General features: G+C 42.0%; 1 protein-coding gene across 1 annotated transcript; it reads right to left on the reverse strand.

Annotated features, from left to right (window-relative positions):
- Position 1: 1 nt before the first annotated feature.
- On the reverse strand, positions 2-21,413 carry LOC121543617 (plakophilin-2-like). Its single transcript, XM_041853636.2, has 13 exons — positions 20,939-21,413; positions 20,537-20,607; positions 18,942-19,594; positions 18,057-18,195; positions 17,596-17,803; positions 17,148-17,325; positions 3,399-3,516; positions 2,891-3,052; positions 2,367-2,543; positions 1,942-2,095; positions 1,624-1,816; positions 1,240-1,327; positions 2-1,134 (listed from the first exon to the last, which is right to left on the reverse strand). The coding sequence occupies exons 1-13, from the start codon at positions 21,126-21,128 to the stop codon at positions 1,066-1,068; spliced, it is 2,400 nt and encodes a 799-aa protein (XP_041709570.2). The 5' UTR covers positions 21,129-21,413; the 3' UTR covers positions 2-1,065.
- Between the last annotated feature and the right edge of the window lie 1,958 nt (positions 21,414-23,371).

A 23,371-nucleotide genomic window follows, 5' to 3' on the forward strand; every position in this document is an offset into this window, starting at 1 on the left:
CTTAATGATTAACCACAATTGTATTTTATTTTAAGCCAAGTAGTAAAACAATGTAGTAACAAAACGATTCAACACCTACCTACCCATGCAGTTCCCAAGTAATCTCGAATGCATTGTACAACAAATATGTATATACAAATATTTACTCTAAAACTGGAGCACATCTATCAACTTCAGATTGATAAAATATTTGTGGCTTTTAGGCTTTTATTATCAACACTCTGCCACCTTCTAGTCTATAATTATTATTTGCATTACAGAGATATCACACCAGGGGTGCATTCAGCAAAACGCAACATTGTGCTACATTCAGATAGAAATCTGCTATGTAGAACAAACATGCCCTTTGACAAGTAGAATAAGGAACCATGTCTTAAATATTCATAGCATTTCTATCTGCAACGTTCTTCGCCCTGTTTTTGATTGACCCCCAAAAAATCTATGATTGTGGACATTTTTAATAGACCTACAGGTAGTCATTTAATATTGTTTACAACCCCAATTATGTTAACATCACAACTATATTTTACAACTTAAGTTATGACATTCATTAGACTAACATACATGTTATACTTGTATCTTTATCTTGTCTTCCACATCTATGCTGATTCATTTTCTTCCTCAAAACATTATCTTCCTCAAAATCCTTCCTTCAAATGTAATTCAAGTCTTTGCTGATCCTCCATCAGTTTTGTTTTTAATGCTTTTTTTCCATGGTAGAGAACTTGGTCTGCTACCAAGAGCTTGCAGCAATTGGTGTCACTGGAACAGGCTCACACACACACCAGTAAACGTAACACCTCACACTGTGGAGAGGTAGACACACAAACCAAGTATTTTATAAAGCAGTGAATTGAGTCATCCAAGTCCATACAGAAGAGAAACTACACTATTGCCTCAATCAGCACAATGCGTTGTGATCCTCCGCTTAGTCCCGTATTATTTAGCAGACGCTTTTATCCAAAGCGACTTACAGTCATGCGTGCATACATTTTTGTGTATGGGTGGTCCCGGGGATCGAACCCACTACCTTGACGTTACAAGCGCCGTGCTCTACCAGCTGAGCTACAGCTGTATTGAATTTACAGCCTTTGATGTCCTGCTGTTGACGAAGTCTGCTTTCCTATATCCAGCCTACCAGAGAATGAGAGGAAAAGCAACACATTAGATGAATTAACAACTATTGTCACCACACCAAATGTTTCTTATCCTTGAGGTTATACTGTGTAGGGGCCTCACCTTCCTATAGGCCCCGTGGAGCTCTGAGTGGCTCCACATGCTGTGTAGTAGGATGCAGGCTGCCAGGCCAGCCCTGGTGGGACCAGACCTAAAGGGACACAAGCTTACAGTCATTGGACATAAAAGGAAAAGCATAAAGCAAGTAGAAGAGGTTTGACAGATGAAAAGAAACTCATAATGTTCAGGAATAATACAGTGCATATTAAGGCCATCTGCAGTCTTTGCATAGCATCAACCAACAGTGCCACGTCATCGACGGCGCAGTCTGGCATCAGATTGCTACGTACAGTATATCATATGTGGTTAGTTGATATGTTAAACATCTATCCAGGCAATGTAGTCAGCCTGGAACGCAGCCATGGTCTTCAGAAGCTACCCACTGACCCGTTGTCCTTTGCGCTGATGTTGATGATCTTGGGCAGCGACCCGTGGTTGACGATGGCCCTGACGTGCTGCGTCTCGTCCTGGCTCAGGTTGATGAGGATGTGGCACAGGGACACGGTCACCTCTGTAGGCAGGTCTGTGCCCGTGTCTGAGTTGGGCAACATGACCACCAGCTGTGGCAACACCTGTTTGACTACAGAGAGAATGGAACGCTTTGTGAGAAATTGTTAAGATTTTCTTAAGTCCCAAAGGAATATACTTTTTGGGGACTTATGTAGGACTAAAACATTGCGGTTGATGAGTCAATTCACAGCTCACCAATGTCAGCGTGAAGCTCTCTGTAGCGTGAGATGTTACTTAGCAGGGACACAGCAGACTTCTTCACATCCCGCTCTCCTTCCTGGAGCATCTTCCTGACCTGGAGAAGACCATTCTCCCGCTGTACTATGGTGTGGGCGATGGCCTTGGATACCTGCCCATACAGAGCCATGAGCCCAACATCATCACCAACTGACAGTCAATATAGTAATGCACAATATAGTAGTCACATCAATGTAATACTTAATATACAGTCAAGTCATGACAATTTAATAGATGTGTGGTTGTATTGTAGTTATTCCCTCAAAGGAGCAGTACGAGGGTTAGACTGATACAAATCAAACCCATGGGAAAATCAATTCTACACTCCCAGAACAGTACATAGCCCACAGAAATAGGATCATAGATTTGTGATATAGCCGTACCAGGCCGTTCCCAGCTGTGATGTTCTGCAGGGCTCCGATGGCAGCCTCCTGGGTGTAGGGACGGATGCTGCGGGCCATGATTGACAGGTACATGCGCACCGTGATGGCGCTCCACAGCCACTCTATCCCACAGGGACTACCCTTCTCCTCCAGCAGAGGGCACTTTGGATCAAGACGCTATAGGACAAAAACAACCAGAAAACAGGAGGCCCTTTAATTTACATTTACACATTTTAGTCATTTAGCAGACGCTCTTATCCAAAGTTAACTTCCAGATACCAGGTTTCATAGTACTTTTCAATCAATGTGTATAAAGCTTTTAACAAATACATTTGTCAAAGAAAACTGGGTTTAAAGAGTGTGCTTTCTCACTTACCAAGGCGGCTTATCCATAACACAGGCATTGCTCATTTCCTTTAGTGGTAGTAACTTATTTATAACCAGATAGAAACAGTGGCTTTCAAGTACATGATAAGGGCAACAAAGAAGATAACAGCCACAACATAGAGGTCATGGGAGCCTACCTGGATGATTTTGGCACTGCGGGAGCCGAAACATCCGGGGGTCTTGGTCTTTGGAGCCAGGTTGAGTCGAGACTCATGAAGCTCGCTGGCGTACATCTGTGGAAGCTCCACCTCCATCTGGTAGGAGAGGTTGTGTAGGATGCACACACAGTTCTCTGTGGACTGTAGAGGAGAGAAGTGGTTCTGTTCAGGGGACCAGATTGGTGATTGCCTATGATTTTAAGATCAAACATTCTGCAGATGTCCATTGGCCAAAAATTAATTGTAGAGCAATGCTGGTTCATTATGTTTTCTTGATATTTAACACTTAATATCAGATTAATAAGTTGTTCTAAAGAGACATAAATTGATAAAATATGGGCAAAAACAACCAGTCTTATTTAAGCGTTTGCCTCTGTCAATATTTATTCCACTTACAAATGTTAAGTAATGCTTGTACGAAAAGAAACAAGTGAACATTTTGCACAAAAGCTTAGTAAATGTTACTTTAGTCATTCACATGCAGTACCTTGTCATCAGGCTTGTAGTCGGCTATGGTTCCCCGGATGTAGTATACCAGTGAGTCAATAAGGTTCTCACACTGCCGCATGGCTTTTCTCCCATCTGGACCAGTTGAGCTTATGTTTCTGACAACCACAATGACAGGTTGTGATTATCGCCACTAGGCAACAAAAGTATTCTTTGCATTCCAGACATTGGCCAAACTGGCTAAATATATATTCCAGCTGTTGGCCAGATGAGCCAAATGTTTATGTAGCAGAGAGATATTTGGTGTAATTTACCAAGGTTTTCTGGTTATCTGCAGTTAAAGCCATTAGAATAGGTCAATGTAATAAAACGTCTCTTCTATGTGTTGAGAGATAGCAATGTGTGTTTCAAGCACAAAGGAAACATAAAGAAATGAGTAACATAATAATATGGCATTTAGCAGACGCTTTTATCCAAAGCGACTTACAGTCATGTGTGCATACATTTTTACGTATGGGTGGTCCCGGGGATCGAACCCATTACCCTGGCGTTACAAGCGCCATGCTCTACCAATTGAGCTACAGAGGACCACATTGAGCTACAGAGGACCACCAGAACATGAGTTCATCTTTCACTTTAATTTCAACCACTTGTCAATGAGTCAACTGTTCCACTTACTTTTAGATTAAGTCAGCACAGAGAAAAAAACACATGACAGTTGCCTCAATACATGTGACCACATTGTCATTTTTTATTCCTAAAACCATGCGCATTTATCTGAAAAAGTCACTGATATAGAAAATAATTATATATACAGGTTAAAAGTAATGACTAAATGTTCCACCCATAAATATAGTTGTGAAATGTTATTGTTTTAAGTATGATTAGTACTTTCTTAGTAGTGACTAATTATTACACTCTGAAACTGTGTGAGATGTGTTAGAATCTACTACCTGGTAATGTGTGAGTGTGGGACCAGTAAAGATTATGACATTGCGCTACTATTTAGCAATGTGAGTAAGAGTTAGGCCAGACAACAAAGGACAAGGAGAACTGTCTACAGGCAACTGAGAAACCAAGATAACTGAGGAATTTAGGGAGGAGAGAAACTGTTAGGCTTGGAAGGGTGTGTGTGTGTGTGTGTGTGTGTGTGTGAACTGATGGTCAGGAGAGCAATTATAAAGTGGAAAACTACAGCCCGCCTAAAGAGGGGAGGGATTTTTGTATTACGTATGAGTATAAAAGATGGACTCTGAAATTGTGATGGCAGAATTCTCAATGAATAAATATCTCTGACTATGCAGACCAGGACTCTGTCCGTTTCTTGATTTTGGGAGACGCACAGAGACACTGAAATAGTTTGTTAAATAATTCACTTAACAGCTTGGTCCTTCAAGCCGGATTCCAATACCTGCATCTGTCATTCCAGGTAACTCTGAAAACCGTCGAATGATACTTTCGTAAATAGAAAGTCCTGCCCTTTGACATTAAGGGTTAAGACAGTCCAGAGGACACCTGATTAATGACAGAGACGGTGACGGAATCCAAACCTACATTGAATCTCGGCTGCAAGGATAAGGTCAGTAGTCTTTATTCATTACTTGGTGAAATTGATTTGAGAACTTTCTAAAATAATGACTGAGGGTAACGTCATAATTTAAAGTAGCAAATCGATCAATGCATAGCCATTTTAAGTGAAATGTTGGTGGGTCCGTAATGATTCACGGTAATAGGCCATTACCAAAAGAAACTACCCAGTGTTGAAATAGAAGTAACTATTAAAAGTACACCTAAGGGATGTAACCTGTAAGAGATTATAGAACAGTCAACAAATAATCCGGGTTAAACAAATACAAAAAGTACACCAGAAGGAATTAAAATAGCATGTGTGAGAAATAGAATATTAGTAAAGTCAAAAGTCACAAACAACTGTAGATTTTGCCGTAACTCTATCCGTTTCATGAAACTGGAGCCTTACAAACTCTGGGTTACTGATAGTGTCAACCAATAATCATGTAAGGTTGTATACGTGTGAGACCTAATATTTGCTCAAAAGTCACATCTATGAATAATTCCAGGTGGTTGTATAGAGAAGAGAGAGAACCCATTACCTGTTGTATGAGACTGTCAGGAATTATCAAGATTACATTGTGGGGATAAATTCCTCCGTAGAGTATGAGATAATTCTGGGGGACTAGTCAAGACTACATATACAGGAAGGGGTGATTCCAATTGTTGTGTGAAACTGTTTTGAATAACTTGTTATATACAAGAGGTGGCTAAGGGATTTTTAACAGTACCAACCATGGGAGGCTAATCCTCACAAGAAGTCCCAGAATTTACAGGGATCAAAATAGGTTGTGTGAGGAAGTAAGTAATCATAATTGACTATTTTGAGGAAGAAACATATAAGAAATTAATTAAAGTTCGAATAAATCATTAAAAGCAAAATTGTAAAATTATTTAATACCTAACAACTCAGTTAAAGTGACAAAAACAATTATTAGAGAGTTGGAAGTAATCTAAATTCAAATAAAGGTGAGATTCAGGAATTTGGTAAAAGCCATAAAGTAATTGTTCAAAGTTTTGGGTATTGGACGATCAAAGAGTCCTGCCAATATGGGAAGCAAACCCTCCAAGGAGGTCCCGGGGTCAACCGGAGATGAGAGATTTATGGAATCCAGGGATAGAAGAAATCTCCATTATGTAACCAGGTGGAGGGAGAGGTATGGTTTTGAGGGACGTCTGGACGCAGATAAACTTGAATCCATGCTTAAACAGATACATAAGGTGTGTAAAGGAGAAATAAGCAGTGAGAGAGAGAGGTCTGAGACAGAACCCACAGCTCCCCCTGTAGAAAGGTCTAGATCAAGACTATACACCTCCCTGGCAGATCAGGCCTGGAGGAATAAATCCAGACGATGAGGTGGTAGTGGTGAGGGGAAGGGTGCCACAGCAGGCTGCCATTTTGGAGTTTCCACCCCCTTACCAGAACAAAGGGGAAGCTGAGGGAGCACAGAGGGGGGTTGAGGATAAGGCAAAGGAAGATAGTACAGTTGAGGTTCTAACAAAATTTTTGGAACAACAGGAGCAACCCAATTGGTCATTGCAGAAATTAGAAAGAGAGAGAGACGGAAAGAGAAGGCTAAGAAAGTAACTAGAGTACTAGGGTACAATAGGGGGGTCAAGGGACTGAAGGGTGGAAGACCAGGTCCCTGAGGAGACGAACCCCACGACAAAAGTCCAGTTAGGAGCTGAGCTCAGGAGGGAGTCAGTATGAGTCAGGAGATGAGAGAGTAGGAGGGGGCCAGTACCCACTGTTAGCCTTACTTAATCTATTGGCAGGGAATGAAGGGGCCCCAGCAACCTTAGATGTATACAGTAATAATAATAATAATAATAATAATAATAATAATAATATGCCATTTAGCAGACAGGCCATGAACACAGAGGACGTGGCCAGAGCGGTAGAAGGAATGACCACCCCAAAACAGGAATAGTAAGGTTTGGGCTGCCGTTAGAGGGCAGTGGGTTTCAGGGGATGCCCAGAGGGCACTTTTGCCATGGGCCGATCACGGAGAGTATGTTGGGAAAATAACTGAATTGTGTAATAGCCTCAGAGAACATTACCATCGTCATGCAGACTTCTCTAAATTACATGAGTGTAAACAAGAGGATAGTGAGACTGTCAGCCAGTACTTAGAGAGAGTTAAAGATGTGTTTAACGCAAACAGTGGCATACCCGAACCAGATCAGAGACAGGGGAATGATAAGCCCTACCATCAGCAATTAAAAATATAGTGTTCCTCAGTGGAATGAGACCAGAGATAAGCAGGACCATTAAAAATACTTTGATTGGGTGGAGAAAAGCACAGCAACACATATTGATGTTAAAAGGTTTGCAGTTTCCCAAGAGCAGATTGGGAGAGACCTTAAGGGAGTGCCAACTCTCAGGGAGATAGTGAGGCCAGAACAAAGGAGCAGTGTCCTGGAAATCAGTCTGTTTTTTTTTTTCAGTTCTGCTGGGAGTATATTTGATGATGGGGAATTTGTGTTGAATGAGAGGCTAGAGACTTCATAAAATAATCATTGGAATAATAATTATATATTAACTTGCTCACCCAAACGTAGACATACGTCATGGGTGAGACATAATTAATATAATATTGTACAAAGCCAATTTAGGGTTTCCATTAAGGAACGTCAATCACTACATTGGATATTAATACTATGGAGATAAATTCAATATATGCTGGTCAACTACGGCATGTTTTTGGTGTTATTTGTAGCCTACTTAGAAAGGACAGTTACCTAGATCTGCTGTATTCTAAACAATGACAGATTGGGGGTTTCATAAGAGGTGGCTATAATTTTAGTCGATAACAGAGGTAATTAGATTTGAGAAATGTTGAAAAGTAATGTTAGATGGAAAGTCAGCAATAGAGGATAGAGATTGTACAGGGTTTCCTGTGTGAAAAAAAAGTAATAGAAATTGGGTGATGAGAAATGTTGAATTGCATTGTTTAAGCAAGAATGGCATTAAATTCATGCTTTCTAGTTATGTGTATGCAAATATGTTATTTGTTTTTGGTGGTGTGTGGATAGAATTGACTAATGCCAGGATTTAGTAAACGAAGCAGAGAGATGTAGTGAGAGCAGTGGAAGGGATACCCCACCCTAAGACGGGGGTACACCAGTTCAGAAGAGATATGGAAGGGCTGACCGCCAGCTTTAAGATGAATACAGGGGAAGTAGAGAGGGCAGTCAGACAGATAGAGCTAAAGGACTGGGCGGCAGTGAGAGGAAACTGGGTTCCCGGAGATGGGAATGCGCCGGTTCTAGAGTGGGCAGCAGGAGGGGCTTATGGAGATAAATTGGCACAACTCTGTGATAATCTGAGAGAATATTATCACAGACATGCCGACTTCTCCAAAGTCCACGAGTGTAAGCAGGGAGACAGTGAGACTATTAGTCAATACCTAGAGAGACTGAGAGATGTGTTCAATGCAAACAGTGGATTTATTAAACAATAGGTTTATTTATTTTTTAAACATCAATGCAACAGGTTGCGATTATTAAATTAATAGAAAGGGGTTATAGGTTTACAGTGGGGAAAAACATATTTAGTCAGCCACCAATTGTGCAAGTTCTCCCACTTAAAATGATGAGAGAGGCCTGTAATTTTCATCATAGGTACACGTCAACTATGACAGACAAATTTAGATTTTTTTTCCTCCAGAAAATCACATTGTAGGATTTTTAATGAATTTATTTGCAAATTATGGTGGAAAATAAGTATTTGGTCACCTACAAACAAGCAAGATTTATGGCTCTCACAGACCTGTAACTTCTTCTTTAAGAGGCTCCTCTGTCCTCCACTCGTTACCTGTATTAATGGCACCTGTTTGAACTTGTTATCAGTATAAAAGACACCTGTCCACAACCTCAAACAGTCACACTCCAAACTCCACTATGGCCAAGACCAAAGAGCTGTCAAAGGACACCAGAAACAAAATTGTAGACCTGCACCAGGCTGGGAAGACTGAATCTGCAATAGGTAAGCAGCTTGGTTTGAAGAAATCAACTGTGGGAGCAATTATTAGGAAATGGAAGACATACAAGACCACTGATAATCTCCCTCGATCTGGGGCTCCACGCAAGATCTCACCCCGTGGGGTCAAAATGATCACAAGAACGGTGAGCAAAAATCCCAGAACCCCACGGGGGGACCTAGTGAATGACCTGCAGAGAGCTGGGACCAAAGTAACAAAGCCTACCATCAGTAACACACTACGCCGCCAGGGACTCAAATCCTGCAGTGCCAGACGTGTCCCCCTGCTTAAGCCAGTACATGTCCAGGCCCGTCTGAAGTTTGCTAGAGTGCATTTGGATGATCCAGAAGAGGATTGGGAGAATGTCATATGGTCAGATGAAACCAAAATATAACTTTTTGGTAAAAACTCAACTCGTCGTGTTTGGAGGACAAAGAATGCTGAGTTGCATCCAAAGAACACCATACCTACTGTGAAGCATGGGGGTGGAAACATCATGCTTTGGGGCTGTTTTTCTGCAAAGGGACCAGGACGACTGATCCGTGTAAAGGAAAGAATGAATGGGGCCATGTATCGTGAGATTTTGAGTGAAAACCTTCTTCCATCAGCAAGGGCATTGAAGATGAAACGTGGCTGGGTCTTTCAGCATGACAATGATCCCAAACACACCGCCCGGGCAACGAAGGAGTGGCTTCGTAAGAAGCATTTCAAGGTCCTGGAGTGGCCTAGCCAGTCTCCAGATCTCAACCACATAGAAAATCTTTGGAGGGAGTTGAAAGTCCGTGTTGCCCAGCGACAGCCCCAAAACATCACTGCTCTAGAGGAGATCTGCATGGAGGAATGGGCCAAAATACCAGCAACAGTGTGTGAAAACCTTGTGAAGACTTACAGAAAACATTTGACCTGTGTCATTGCCAAAAACATAGTTGATGTGTACCTACAGTGGGGAAAAAAATTATTTAGTCAGCCACCAATTGTGCAAGTTCTCCCACTTAAAAAGATGAGAGAGGCCTGTAATTTTCATCATAGGTACATGTCAACTATGACAGACAAAATGAGAAGAAAAAAAAATCCAGAAAATCACATTGTAGGATTTTTTATGAATTTCTTTGCAAATTATGGTGGAAAATAAGTATTTGGTCAATAACAAAAGTTTCTCAATACTTTGTTATATACCCTTTGTTGGCAATGACACAGGTCAAACGTTTTCTGTAAGTCTTCACAAGGTTTTCACACACTGTTGCTGGTATTTTGGCCCATTCCTCCATGCAGATCTCCTCTAGAGCAGTGATGTTTTTGGGCTGTCGCTGGGCAACACGGACTTTCAACTCCCTCCAAAGATTTTCTATGTGGTTGAGATCTGGAGACTGGCTAGGCCACTCCAGGACCTTGAAATGCTTCTTACGAAGCCACTCCTTCGTTGCCCGGGCGGTGTGTTTGGGATCATTGTCATGCTGAAAGACCCAGCCACGTTTCATCTTCAATGCCCTTGCTGATGGAAGGAGGTTTTCACTCAAAATCTCACGATACATGGCCCCATTCATTCTTTCCTTTACACGGATCAGTCGTCCTGGTCCCTTTGCAGAAAAACAGCCCCAAAGTATGATGTTTCCACCCCCATGCTTCACAGTAGGTATGGTGTTCTTTGGATGCAACTCAGCATTCTTTGTCCTCCAAACACGACGAGTTGAGTTTTTACCAAAAAGTTATATTTTGGTTTCATCTGACCATATGATATTCTCCCAATCCTCTCCTGGATCATCCAAATGCACTCTAGCAAACTTCAGACGGGCCTGGACATGTACTGGCTTAAGCAGGGGGACACGTCTGGCACTGCAGGATTTGAGTCCCTGGCGGCGTAGTGTGTTACTGATGGTAGGCTTTGTTACTTTGGTCCCAGCTCTCTGCAGATCATTCACTAGGTCCCCCCGTGTGGTTCTGGGATTTTTGCTCACCGTTCTTGTGATCATTTTGACCCCACGGGGTGAGATCTTGCGTGGAGCCCCAGATCGAGGGAGATTATCAGTGGTCTTGTATGTCTTCCATTTCTAATAATTGCTCCCACAGTTGATTTATTCAAACCAAGCTGCTTACCTATTGCAGATTCAGTCTTCCCAGCCTGGTGCAGGTCTACAATTTTGTTTCTGGTGTCCTTTGACAGCTCTTTGGTCTTGGCCATAGTGGAGTTTGGAGGTGACTGTTTGAGGTTGTGGACAGGTGTCTTTTATACTGATAACAAGTTCAAACAGGTGCCATTAATACAGGTAACGAGTGGAGGACAGAGGAGCCTCTTAAAGAAGAAGTTACAGGTCTGTGAGAGCCAGAAATCTTGCTTGTTTGTAGGTGACCAAATACTTATTTTCCACCATAATTTGCAAATAAATTCATAAAAAATCCTACAATGTGATTTTCTGGATTTTTTTCCCTCAATTTGTCTGTCATAGTTGACGTGTACCTATGATGAAAATTACAGGCCTCTCTCATCTTTTTAAGTGGGAGAACTTGCACAATTGGTGGCTGACTAAATAATTTTTTTCCCCACTGTATGATGAAAATTACAGGCCTCTCTCATCTTTTTAAGTGGGAGAACATGCACAATTGGTGGCTGACTAAATACTTTTTTTTCCCACTGTATATTAGAAGGTGTAGTGAACTTAATGAAACGTGGTATTATATAGTGTCTTCCAGGATTGATGGAAGTCTCCTATAGCATTATGTTAAGGGAATGCCTGGAATAAAATATAATGTCTTACTTACACGGAGTATGTGATTGTATTGGCTAATGAATGAAATATGACATTTACAGGGGCGACAGGAACAATAGAAGAGGAGACAGATTTTCCTATGGTGTTGATCAAATAATTGATAATGGATCATTTGAGATGAGATCACATGGAGCAGATTTAGGGGTCAATAATCATTGTGAGATTTAAAGAGGATATGATCTGAAGGGTAATCAATTAAACATAATCATTGTATACTTGAGGAATTTTTAGTGGTTTTATGGATTAGTTATGAGTAATTAGATTGATACAAACGATTATCGATGAGTTAGGACTGGGGATATCTGTATCATGTTTTTGTGTACTTACCATCTTTAGATTACTGATGGTAATTGAAGGTTAACAAAATGAATAATTTATCTTCCAGGAGAAAGAGATTCGCTTATCTAATTGGAATGTTGCCCAGGGGTAGGGGGAGCAGTTTAGTGGAGTTAGGCAGTATTTAGATCGTAAAAGTGAGCTACCAAATTAAGTGGGGCCTGGCTATTTTAGGTTGTTGTTTTTTAATTGGGGTTTTCAAATAAAAAAACACACCTAGTATGATGTTTATAAAGCCTTGTTATTTTGATTTTAGGGGGGTTTCAACAGGTCAAAGGTGATAAGTCTTAAAGGAGCACACACAGTGAATTTTATGGAGTTTTTCTGTTTTGACTGAGTTTAGGGTATACATGATTTCTTATGAGAATAAATGTCATGAGGACTTAATGAACACTTGGGATAAGTAACATTTATGAAATATTTAGAATTAAGGTAATGTTTAGTATACTATGGGATGGAACAGTTTGTTGAATGATTTCAATGGCCTCTGAACTCTGTTTTGACACTGATAATTCTAAAGGCATGAGAGGAGGACTTTAAGATAGTTTATTTTACCAAGTTGAGGGTAATTTAATACTGTGAAAAGTGTGAAGATTATAATTAGGTAATAATATATATATGATTTGAACCATAAAATAACAGAAGAGAGAGAGAGCTTTCCCTGAATGAGGGATACCTGTTGCTAGTAAATTGTACTAATCTTGGATTACTTTTACAGTATAGAAGTAAGTTGAGGTATTATCAAATGTTGTCAGCAGGGTTAAAACACTTCTCTGGTCCCAGTCAGCTGTCAAAAGAGGAAGTTTCGATACATAGAGATCTACTTATAGAGAGCTACAGTAGGGCCCCAATTAAGGAAGTTCACAGATGGGTGAAGCAAGGCACAGTAAATAAGAAAGGAATATGGGTCAAAGACAGCTTACCAATTCTCCCAAAATTACTGTTTAGATATGCTGCAATATTGACACACGGGCAGAGCCATGTGTCAACGGGAGGGATGGATGGTAGAGCAGGTTAGGAAACACTTTGTGGCCTATGGTATAACGAATTACAATAAAAAAAGTGTTTGGAAGACCTTACAGAATGCCACAGTTGGCAGGACCAGAACAGGCAGACATAGAACTAGAGAACACACTAGCAGAACACATGAGAAAATTGTTCATTAACCGTACGTCTAAGAATTTGTGTCCTACAGGAGAATTAAAGGTGACTCATAGTATATAACCTGGAGACTGGGTGTGGATCCAATCGTTGAGGAAAAAGGATTGAAAGCAGTCACGCTGGGAGGGACCATACCAAGTCCTATTGGTAACTGCCTTCGCTATAAGAATAGCTGAGAGAGCCACTTGGGTCCACGTTACCCACTGCAAAAAGGTAGGCCCACATACCAACACTGTTGAACACACACAGAGTTAAAGGGAAGAACTGACCCACTAGGGTTTGGGGGTAAACTCTGTTAACGAAGAAACCCTACCCCGACCTTTCATCACTGTGGGGTGTTTATAGAGGTGTGGGTATGGGGAAGTACCAGGCAGGTGGGTCAGGGACAGGATTGGGATGGCGGTTTTGGGGATTTTGGGGGACTCTGAGCTGCATCATCATGTTAACCATATTATGGGTTAATCCAGGTCAACCTAAACAGGGAAATTATGACCAAAATAATACCAAGGCACTGATTAGATCTCGTAGAAATACTGAAACCAAGAAAGACTATTGGGGGAAGGATTATTTTAATAGTTAGTCAGTTTAGGACAAGATGGGGGATTCAAGATACCATTCGACTTCTCCCATGAAGAGATAGGAGGTTTTGGGGGCTTTGGTAAGAAGGGAGCGTGTACAAGAAAGTTAGGTCCTAGAAGGTATGGTAAATACATTTGCCTGGGGAACGCTCATGTCCTTGGGCAAGGGTTTTTAAACATACCTGGGGAACATACTATGAGAATGGGATTGACGCAGTACACCAAACCCATGATAAATGTAAAACGGAACTGGTGATAACGGTAAAGTCAATTATGCAAGATGACATAGCAAGGAACTATTGGGCCTGTGTTGATGATTTCGGGGCAGATATATGTTTGAGGCTCATTTTTCAGGAGAGAAATGAATCTTCCACCTCCGAGACAGATCAGCAGGTAGATCCAATGTTATCACCAGAGGTACCAAAAAACCTAGTCCAATACCCCTTGGAAGGCCCTCGGAAGGAATCCTAAATAGCACTAAACCACCAAGGGTAGAATATTTCCTCTTGCAGGAAATGAACCAAGGAGAAGTAGAAGGAATTTCAAATGAGAACTTCTGGGTAAGGTGGATGAACTACACAGCTAGGGCGTTGGGTCAAACTAATTGTTATGCCTGTTCAACAGGTAGGCCAACCCTTGTAACTGTGCCTATGCCTCAGACCATGTTCTCTTGTGTGATAGATTTGGGATCAAACCAAACCTCACCTAATTGTTCTGATATTAAAATAACCACTCTTAAAAAGGATAACACTAAGGCACCCCAATTTAGCATGAACCCCAGAGATTATCAATGTTATAGACACCAAAGTAATGCGAATCACAGATCAAATTGGAGAAGGGTTTACAACAACGTTTTTCTGGTGGGTTACAATTGATAAAAATGTTGACTGGATTAATTACATCTACAAAAGGTTAGTTAATTAGACAGGGGATGCAGTGAAGAGAATCTCAGGCCAACTATCCACCACCTCACTCATGACCTGCAGAATAGTTTGGTTCTCGAAATGCTTTTAGCAGAGAAGGGCGGATTTGCAAGATGGTGGGAGGTCATTGTTGTATGTTTATCCCCAACAATACAGCCCCAGATGGTACAGTAACTAGAGCACTGGCAGGTCTCACTGCATTAAGTAAAGAATGGGCTGAGAACTGGGGGGTGAATACATCAATGACTGGTTGGTTTGATAACATGTTTGGTAAATGGAAAACTATTGTTGTAACTATTTTAGGCGCGGCAATCACGTCTATGGGTATGCTTGTTCTTTGTGGATGTTGTCTTATTCCCTGTGTCCGAGGGTTGGTGAGCAAGGCGTTGGAGGATGAAGTATCACAGCAGATGGTGAGATATGGCCCAATCCCGGACTCCGACCTAAGGAATTAAGAATATGACCCACCAGGCTTGGTGGAGGACGTCGACGATTCAGATAGTTTGAGACTGGATGTTTTCCTACAACTATAAATCTCTAGTTTAAAAGTAATTGTAATGATTTTCTGTGTATTCAAGTGTGGATAATTTAGTCAAGGGTGTATTGATATAGAAATTAATTCTATATACAGGTCAAAAGTAATGACTAAATGTTCCACCCTTAAATATAGTTGTGAAATGTTCTTGTTTTAAGTATGATTAGTACTTTCTTAGTAGTGACTAATTATTACACTCTGAAACTGTGTGAGATGTGTTAGAATCTACTACCTGGTAATGTGTGAGTGTAGGACCAGTAAAGATTATGACATTGTGCTACTATTTAGCAATGTGAGTAAGAGTTAGGCCAGACAACAAAGGACAAGGAGAACTGTCTACAGGCAACTGAGAAACCAAGATAACTGAGGAATTTAGGGAGGAGAGAAACTGTTAGGCTTGGAAGGGTGTGTGTGTGTGTGTGTGTGTGTGTGTGTGAACTGATGGTCAGGAGAGCAATTATAAAGTGGAAAACTACAGCCTAGCCTGCCTAAAGAGGGGAGGGATTTTTGTATGACGTATGAGTATAAAAGATGGACTCTGAAATTGTGATGGCAGAATTCTCAATAAATAAATATCTCTGACTATGCAGACCGGGACTCTGTCCGTTTCTTGATTTTGGGAGACGCACAGAGACACTGAAATAGTTTGTTAAATAATTCACTTAACAGTCACTCAAATATATAGAAAATTCTGCAGCCTTTTTGTTAACGTCAAGCAAAATACAGTAACATGAGTGATGCTGTGAGTTATGGCTGTGAGTTGGAGTGTCGTGTGTTTTCGTTTTAATCAGGCCAAAGACTGAGGAATTCAATGGTTGCCAGGGCTTGATAGCACCAGCCAATATGGATTCTGAGGTTTCAATTCTACTAGAGCCACTAAGAGGGAAAGGGCTCCGTTAATAATTTAGCTGACTGTTTTCAGTCGTTTTGGTCGCTAGGCAAAAGCGAAACACTGCTTGTAATACCATGTTGTGTTTGTCAGGTGCTATATCTGTGCCAAACCAAATCAATGGCCGCCGGTTCAACAGGAACGCAAGGTTTGCAGGATATTGTTTCCAGCGCATTACTGCTCCATCGAGGTGATGCTGACTAGGCAGAAGTCATCATGCCTGTTTTGTCAGGTGGAAAGGAGTAACAGCATGACACTGGCCTTTGAGGAACCTCACAGTTCTCACTCATGGCGAGGAGGCTGTCAGAGATAAATAGAATATGCTTGACAAAGCTGTGTAGCTCAGTTGGTAGAGCATGTCGCTTGCAACGCCAGGGTTGTGGGTTCGATTCCCACGGGGGGCCAGTATGAAGAAAAAAAATCTACTTTGACATTAGTATTTTGTGTAGATCATTGACAATTTTTTAAAAATTAAATCCATTTCAATCCCACTTTGTAACACAACAAAATGTGGAAAAAGTCAAGGGGTGTGAATACCTTCTGAAGGCACTGTATACCATTTAGCAGACGCTTTTATCCAAAGCGACTTTCAGTCATGCATGCATACATTTTACGTACGGGTAGACCCGGGAATCGAACCCACTATCCTGGCATTGAAAAACACTATGCTTTACCAACTAAGCTACAGAGGACCATCAATCAAGAAATGATTTCATGATCATTCCCAAACATAACAACTATACCCCTTTCTGCGGCAGGTAGCTTAGTGGTTAAGAGCGTTGTGCCAGTAACCTAAAGGTCGCTGGTTCTAATCCCCGAGCCGACTAGGTGAAAAATCTGTCGATGTGCCCTTGAGCAAGGCACTTAACCCTAATTGCTCCTGTAAGTCGCTCTGGATAAGAGCGTCTGCTAAATGACTAAAATGTAAATGTAGTGTCCCAGGCTGCCCTAAGATGGATCACTAGAAATGCTTGATCACAGATACTACATAGGTCAGTGCCAAACACACAAATGGCCAATAAACACCTGTGTCCAGACCAGACGACCTACCGGAGGCAGCCAGTGGCGTTGTAAAAGGTGTCTGGGTCAGCCAGCATGCCGTCTTTGGGGTTCTCCCCCTCAGACAGGCCTGAGCAGGGCACCAGGACAGAGGTGGTCAGGATCTCCAGGGCCTCTTTGGAGAGACGCTCCTTCAGCAGGTCATGGGAGGATAGGTTCCACAACAGCCCTGTGGAACATGTTTAATTCTTAGGTTACTACTGTCATTACATTTTATCACGTATATTTCATGTAAATCACATGTTCACAAAGCATCTCAGAGTAGGAGTGCTGATCTAGGATCAGGTCCCCCCCCTCTTATTCATTATGATTTAAAAGGCTAAACTGATCCTAGATCAGCTCTCCTGCTCTGAGGCACTTTGTAAATACAGGCCCTGGTCATTAATAAAGTGCTACGACGATTTATTTCAGATCTACCCGAGGAGGTGCTCAAACTAACCAGTGAGCTGCCGCCGGGTCTCTATGTCGCGACTTCTCCTGAGCAGACGCAGTACGGGGGCCACGCCCTCGTTGTCCTTCACCTCCATCTTGTTCTCGCTGCTCTCGAAGACAACGTTTCGGAGCGCCCCTGCCGCTATCTGCTCCAGCTCCTCGCTGTCGCTCTGCAGCAGTTTGATCAGCTTGGGTATCCCGTGGAGGTAGAACACCTGGGGACAGACAGGCACAGCTATTCAGCTACCATTGTTTCCTATGAAGTGTGAGCTCAACTTGAATTTTCATGTGAATCGCCCACATAATCTCAATATAAATTGAAGGGAAAATACCCCTACCAATCCAATTATTTGAAAATGGCACATACTGTATTGGCAACATCAGCTGTAGTGTAGGCCTACTGCCTGGCAGCCTTTAACCTCAATTGAGGGACCAAGTCAACATGAGTAGAGATGGGCCCCAGCTCACCATCTTCTTAGCGTCAGCGCTGTTGAAACATTGGTTTTGAATAAAGCTGGCAGCAGTGATCTGCATCTCCTCATTCTCCTGGCCAAGCAGGTTCACTGCCCTCTCCAATGTCAGCTCAGGCACCTTGCTCTCCGGCTTCCTGTGTATGGGAGAGAGCAATGAAGAGGAACTTCCTGTCAATGACAAACACACACTCACTTTATCAATCCCAAAGGCTGATTCATCCGATTTCTCATCCTCACAACACTTTCCATTGTATTCATTTATATGCACCTACTACAAAATCTAGGTAAATCATTGACCTGAAACGACAGATAAGCAACTGAACTACCTCTATTCTCTGGAAGACTCTTTTACAGTTAACCAATAGCTTTAGTACCAGCCTCAATCAGCCACCCAAATCTGGAACCAACCGGACCCTGAACAGCTATCCAAATTGCTAGTTAAATAGTTAACCAAATAGCTACCTGGACTATCTACATTTACCCTTTTTGCACTAACTTTTTTGCACTGACATATGCTGTTGCTACTGTTTATTATCTATCCTAGTCACTTTATTCCTAGTTATATGTACAAATCTACCTCAATTACCTCGTGACCCTGAAAATTAACTCAGTACTGGTACCCCGTGTACAGGGCCAAGTTATTGTTACTCATTGTGTATTTATTATTACTTTTACATATTATTACTTTTCTATTATTTCTCTATTTTCTTTCTCTCTGCATTGTTGGGAAGGGCCCGTAAGTAAGCATTTCACTGTTAGTCTACACCTTTTGTTTACAAAGCATGTGACGAATAACATTTGATTTGAGTTGTTGAGAACTAAATTAACTGCCAGATCTAATCAACTACAGGTGTGTAGAGCAACACATAAACTGTCTTACAGTGCAGTGAGTTCCTTCACGTCTCTCTGCTGGATCTCTGGCTCCGCCTCCTCCCTCTTCTGGCCCATGTCCACCTCCATGCTGACCAGCGAGGCCGGGTACGAGGGAGGCCATTTGGCTCCCACAGGCCCCTGGCTCTCCCTCCCCACCTGGGCCCGCCAGGCCAGGCCCTCTGCTCTCTGGGTAGCATTGAATGACCCGTAGCCTGTTTGTCTCCCTGCCCCCCTTTGAACCTCCATCTGGTAGGGGCTGTTGTCGGTGCGAATCACAGGGCTGCTGCACAGGAATGAGTGGTCTGCCGAGAGGGGCTGAGGACCTCGAGTCTGTCTGAGGGACTGGCCCCAGTGGTAGTTGCCGCCGTTAGCCATGGCGTGTGTCCTTGTGCTACGGGCCATTTCCGAATGGGCATAACGCCGCATCAAGTCTGTCCCGTACGACCGCTCCACTGAAGTCCACATCATGGGCGGCTGGCTAGGGCCGGGGAGGGTGTAGGTTCCGAAACGGAGTGTCCCGTAGGCCAGACGGGAGCGAGGTAACTCAGGGCTGGAGACTGGGGTCAAATCCACCCTCTTAGACGGACTTCTTATATTCTCCTTCAAAGACGACAGGCTGCTGATGTCCACGCCGCCAATCTGGCCCAAAGATGAGTGTGTCTACATGGAAAGGTGAAAAGCAGTGGTTGCCCCATTTCAGAAGGTTTACAACTGAATCAACCATAAAGAGACTTCTGGTAATAATGCTAAAACATCTGTGTAAAGCAGTTGCATATAATTGGACACAGTCGTGATGACTCAAAGCAACACAAATGGTTTAGGGAAAAAAATCATACAAAATGCTCTCTCTGATGTTTGAATAACCACTGTTGTGCTTGTATTGTTACATCATACTGTATTGTGTGTTTTATATACTGAAAGCCACACCTTAGGTTTCCTTTGGGAATCATAAAGGTATTATTCAATAAAATGCTGTTCAATTCAATTGTCTATGTGAGATAATAGAATTTCAACATTTGGTAGAACAGACAAAGGGGCGATAAATATGTCAAGTTTTTTTATTTTTTTATTTAACCTTTATTTAACCAGGTAAGCCAGTTGAGAACAAGTTCTCATTTACAACTGCGACCTGGCAGAAGTGTGCCAGAAGGAAAGGCTTCATTTGTCACATTATTGAGATAGTGTTGGATACCCACCTCTGCACTAGGGGCTGGGGTCTTATAATAGCTGCACATCCCTGAGACTATCCCATTTGTTTTTATGCAAACCATATGGGCGGTACATTCAAAACCAATGCAGACCACAGTTTGTTTTAGGGCAATAGATATCATCTCCTTTTCCTGCTGTTTCTTGTGAAGTTCATCACCTCAGTGACGCACTAAATATGGAATTCAAGTTTTAAAAAACAACACTTCACTTATCCTCCAGACACATTGCACTTGACTGCCATGGAGGGTGAAGTCCCTTGCTCCAGAGTTGAATCACATAGCTGTTAATTCTAACATCCAGGCTTATTAATTTCTGAGAGGCTAATGCACCTGTGACTGTGGATAATGGGTTGTGTGTGTGAGTTGTTTGTGTATACTATAGGATAGGCCTTACCATCATGTTAGACAAGATTCCATCTCTGGAACTGGTGATACTTGGTGGGTTTCTGGATAGATGAAGACTGCCTGAAAGATAAACCACGTGTTCTGAAGGATCATGCCATTTTACCAATTCCCTAATTACCCTTTGGACACTTGCCCTCTCCTATTGGAAAGGTAAATGGGGAGGACTACAAATACAGTAGGCTTGAGGAGATTGAATGGAATAGTTGCTGACATGATTGCAAACGTCATGGTAAATAAAATGTCACCCGTCTTGTTTTCCTGGTAGGCTATGCCTAAACATTTTTCCCCATCCTCAAATTCCCGAGGCGCTATCAATAGCCTAATCTTACAGACCTTGCTTGTTCATGCAGACTCAATGTAAACACACGTTAAACTAACGTTACTATTTTACCATTGTCCTTTGTCTTTTTGCCCTTACGAGCAAGTGTGAGCCGCACTTGTTGCTGAACACGAAAACTCCGGTCATTTGAATGAGTCTTCGTATTACCCTCTGGTGGTAATGCCAAACTTGTGTCAACTGCGTCAAGTGTGAATGAGTCTAGCGCAGGTAAAACTGACTTCATACATTGCGGCTCTTCCATGATTCCGTAGATATCCAAACGTGTAATAACATAAAATAGGCCGCAGATTCATCAAAAGTGCCACTATCGTCCTTTTCCGACCCGTTCATACATAGTAACTCGGTGTTCCCGAACGGTGAATTATTCGGCTGAGTCCGTCCCTGTGCAAGTGGGACAGTTGAGTTCATTGTCACTGGGGTGTGGTCTGTATTGTCGTCACCTGTAATATCATTTTACAAATAAGGAAGCGAAGACATGCTGGGAAGAATGCCAAAATGTTATCGTTCCTAGGCTACAAGGCCAATAGCAACGCTTGTAGATCCGGGATGGGGCAACTGGCGCCCCGGCTTTGTAGGCCGGCAGATAAGGCTCCCCCCACCCACATTTTATTTTTTTTAGGAATTGTCCGGGTTTGAATTTACTGTTGAGAGTTGGACTAATAGAATATACACAAGGTGCAATTTCGAAATTTGGTTGTGCATCAGCTGTTTTTCTCTTATGTCAGTTACTGACAATCACTCACTTAGTTCATGTCAGCAAAACATTTTTAGATTGGTAAATTAGTCTAGAGGCCAGCTATCTAAACTTGTAGTAATCATGGTCGAATTATCGACCGGGGCCCCATTGATCATCAGATATCATATAAAAAACTGCAAACATGTCTCCACACTATGGCAAAATGTTTTTTTTTAAATCAGGAAATTGGCTGTTTCTCTCTTCCCAACCTGGTCTCAGAGAATTTTGTATTATTCTGTATGTAAATTCGAGACACGTTTAATATGATATGTTATGTTATGTTTAGTATAGTATGTATTAATTTGTGGATGTCCATCATCCATTTCGTATATGTTACGAATTACAATTCGTATGATACAAATTTGCAAAACATATGATATGTTACAAATTCCAATATGTTGTGGCTGACGTTAGCTAGGTGGCTGACGCTAGCTAGGCGGCTCACGCTAGCTAGGCTGGGGGTTAGGGGAAGGGTTAGCTAACATGCAAAGTAGTTAAAAAGTTGCTAACATGCTAAAGTTATACGCTCATCCATCCACCCTGACCAACCACCCTCCTTTTGTTCTCGTCTTAAGTAACCTGTCTTACGTAATCATATCAAACATAACATATCATACTAATTTGAGTCTCAGATTTACAAAATGAGTAGAATTGCATGAAATTAGTTATAAAATTGCAAAATCTTCTCTCCGGCCCATGGCAAAATGTGTAGAATTGCAGGAAATTAACTCAACTTCACTTAAGGCCCCCAAAAGGCTAGGGCCGGCACTGACTGCATGTGTGGGTAGGCAGACCAGCGAGCAACTGAGGCCCCTCATGAGTGCCAAATTAATTAATTAATTGTTTGTCACCCCCACCCCCATTCCTGTTGTAGATCAGTGGTTCCCAACCTTTTTCAGGTACTGTACCACCAACTGAATTTTGCTGTGCCCGGAGTACCCCTGAAGTACCCCCTCGTGCATTTTACCAGTAGGCCTATGGTCTCATGAGTATTCTCAAGTACCCCCTGTGGATAGGCCAAGTACCCCCAGGACTTCTAGTACTGGGAACCACTGTTGTAAATTATGCCGAATTCTGGATGAGGTCTGTTAATTGTAACACTTTTTTCCCTCCATTTTTCCATTTACTATCCAATCATTTTGGATATACAACACCTGTATCACACCTGTCAATTACTAATACACACTTTATATTCTCTATACCACAGTTGGGTAGTTCTGTGTACTAATCAAGCAAAAGTGTTGGATATGCCTGAAGAGCAAGCAGGCTAGCATGCACCTGAAATTGAATGTAATGCTACCAAGCATGTGATGTGTGTGTTGTGTTTCAAGTTGGGTGCTGTGACAAAAATCAAGAATATTAGTGCAAATGAATAAAACAAGTATTGTATGAAACTAATGCATATTGATGATAACTAGTGTTATAGGCAAGACCATTCACCTCACTGTGTAATGGCTCTCTACATTTTCATTAAAGGAGGTGTTCCCAGTGAAGTACGGCTCTAAGTATGACACAGCACTGCAGATTCTGCTGTGGGAGTTCTTCTCCAGACTGGAGGAGCTGCTGCCGGTGCCCAGCTTTACACAGGTACTGATATGAATACATCTTCATCCTATCCATTCAAATGTGAAAAATGTTGCGTTTACAGTTGTGAACGAATGAACCCCCTTTAATAAATTAATCAATGGACTGAACATCAACACGTGTCCAGTAGGTAGGAGCTAGGGGTTGATTTGGGATTGGACTTT

Source organism: Coregonus clupeaformis, chromosome 28, assembly GCF_020615455.1.
Source record: "Coregonus clupeaformis isolate EN_2021a chromosome 28, ASM2061545v1, whole genome shotgun sequence".
Taxonomy (NCBI): Eukaryota; Metazoa; Chordata; class Actinopteri; order Salmoniformes; family Salmonidae; genus Coregonus; species Coregonus clupeaformis.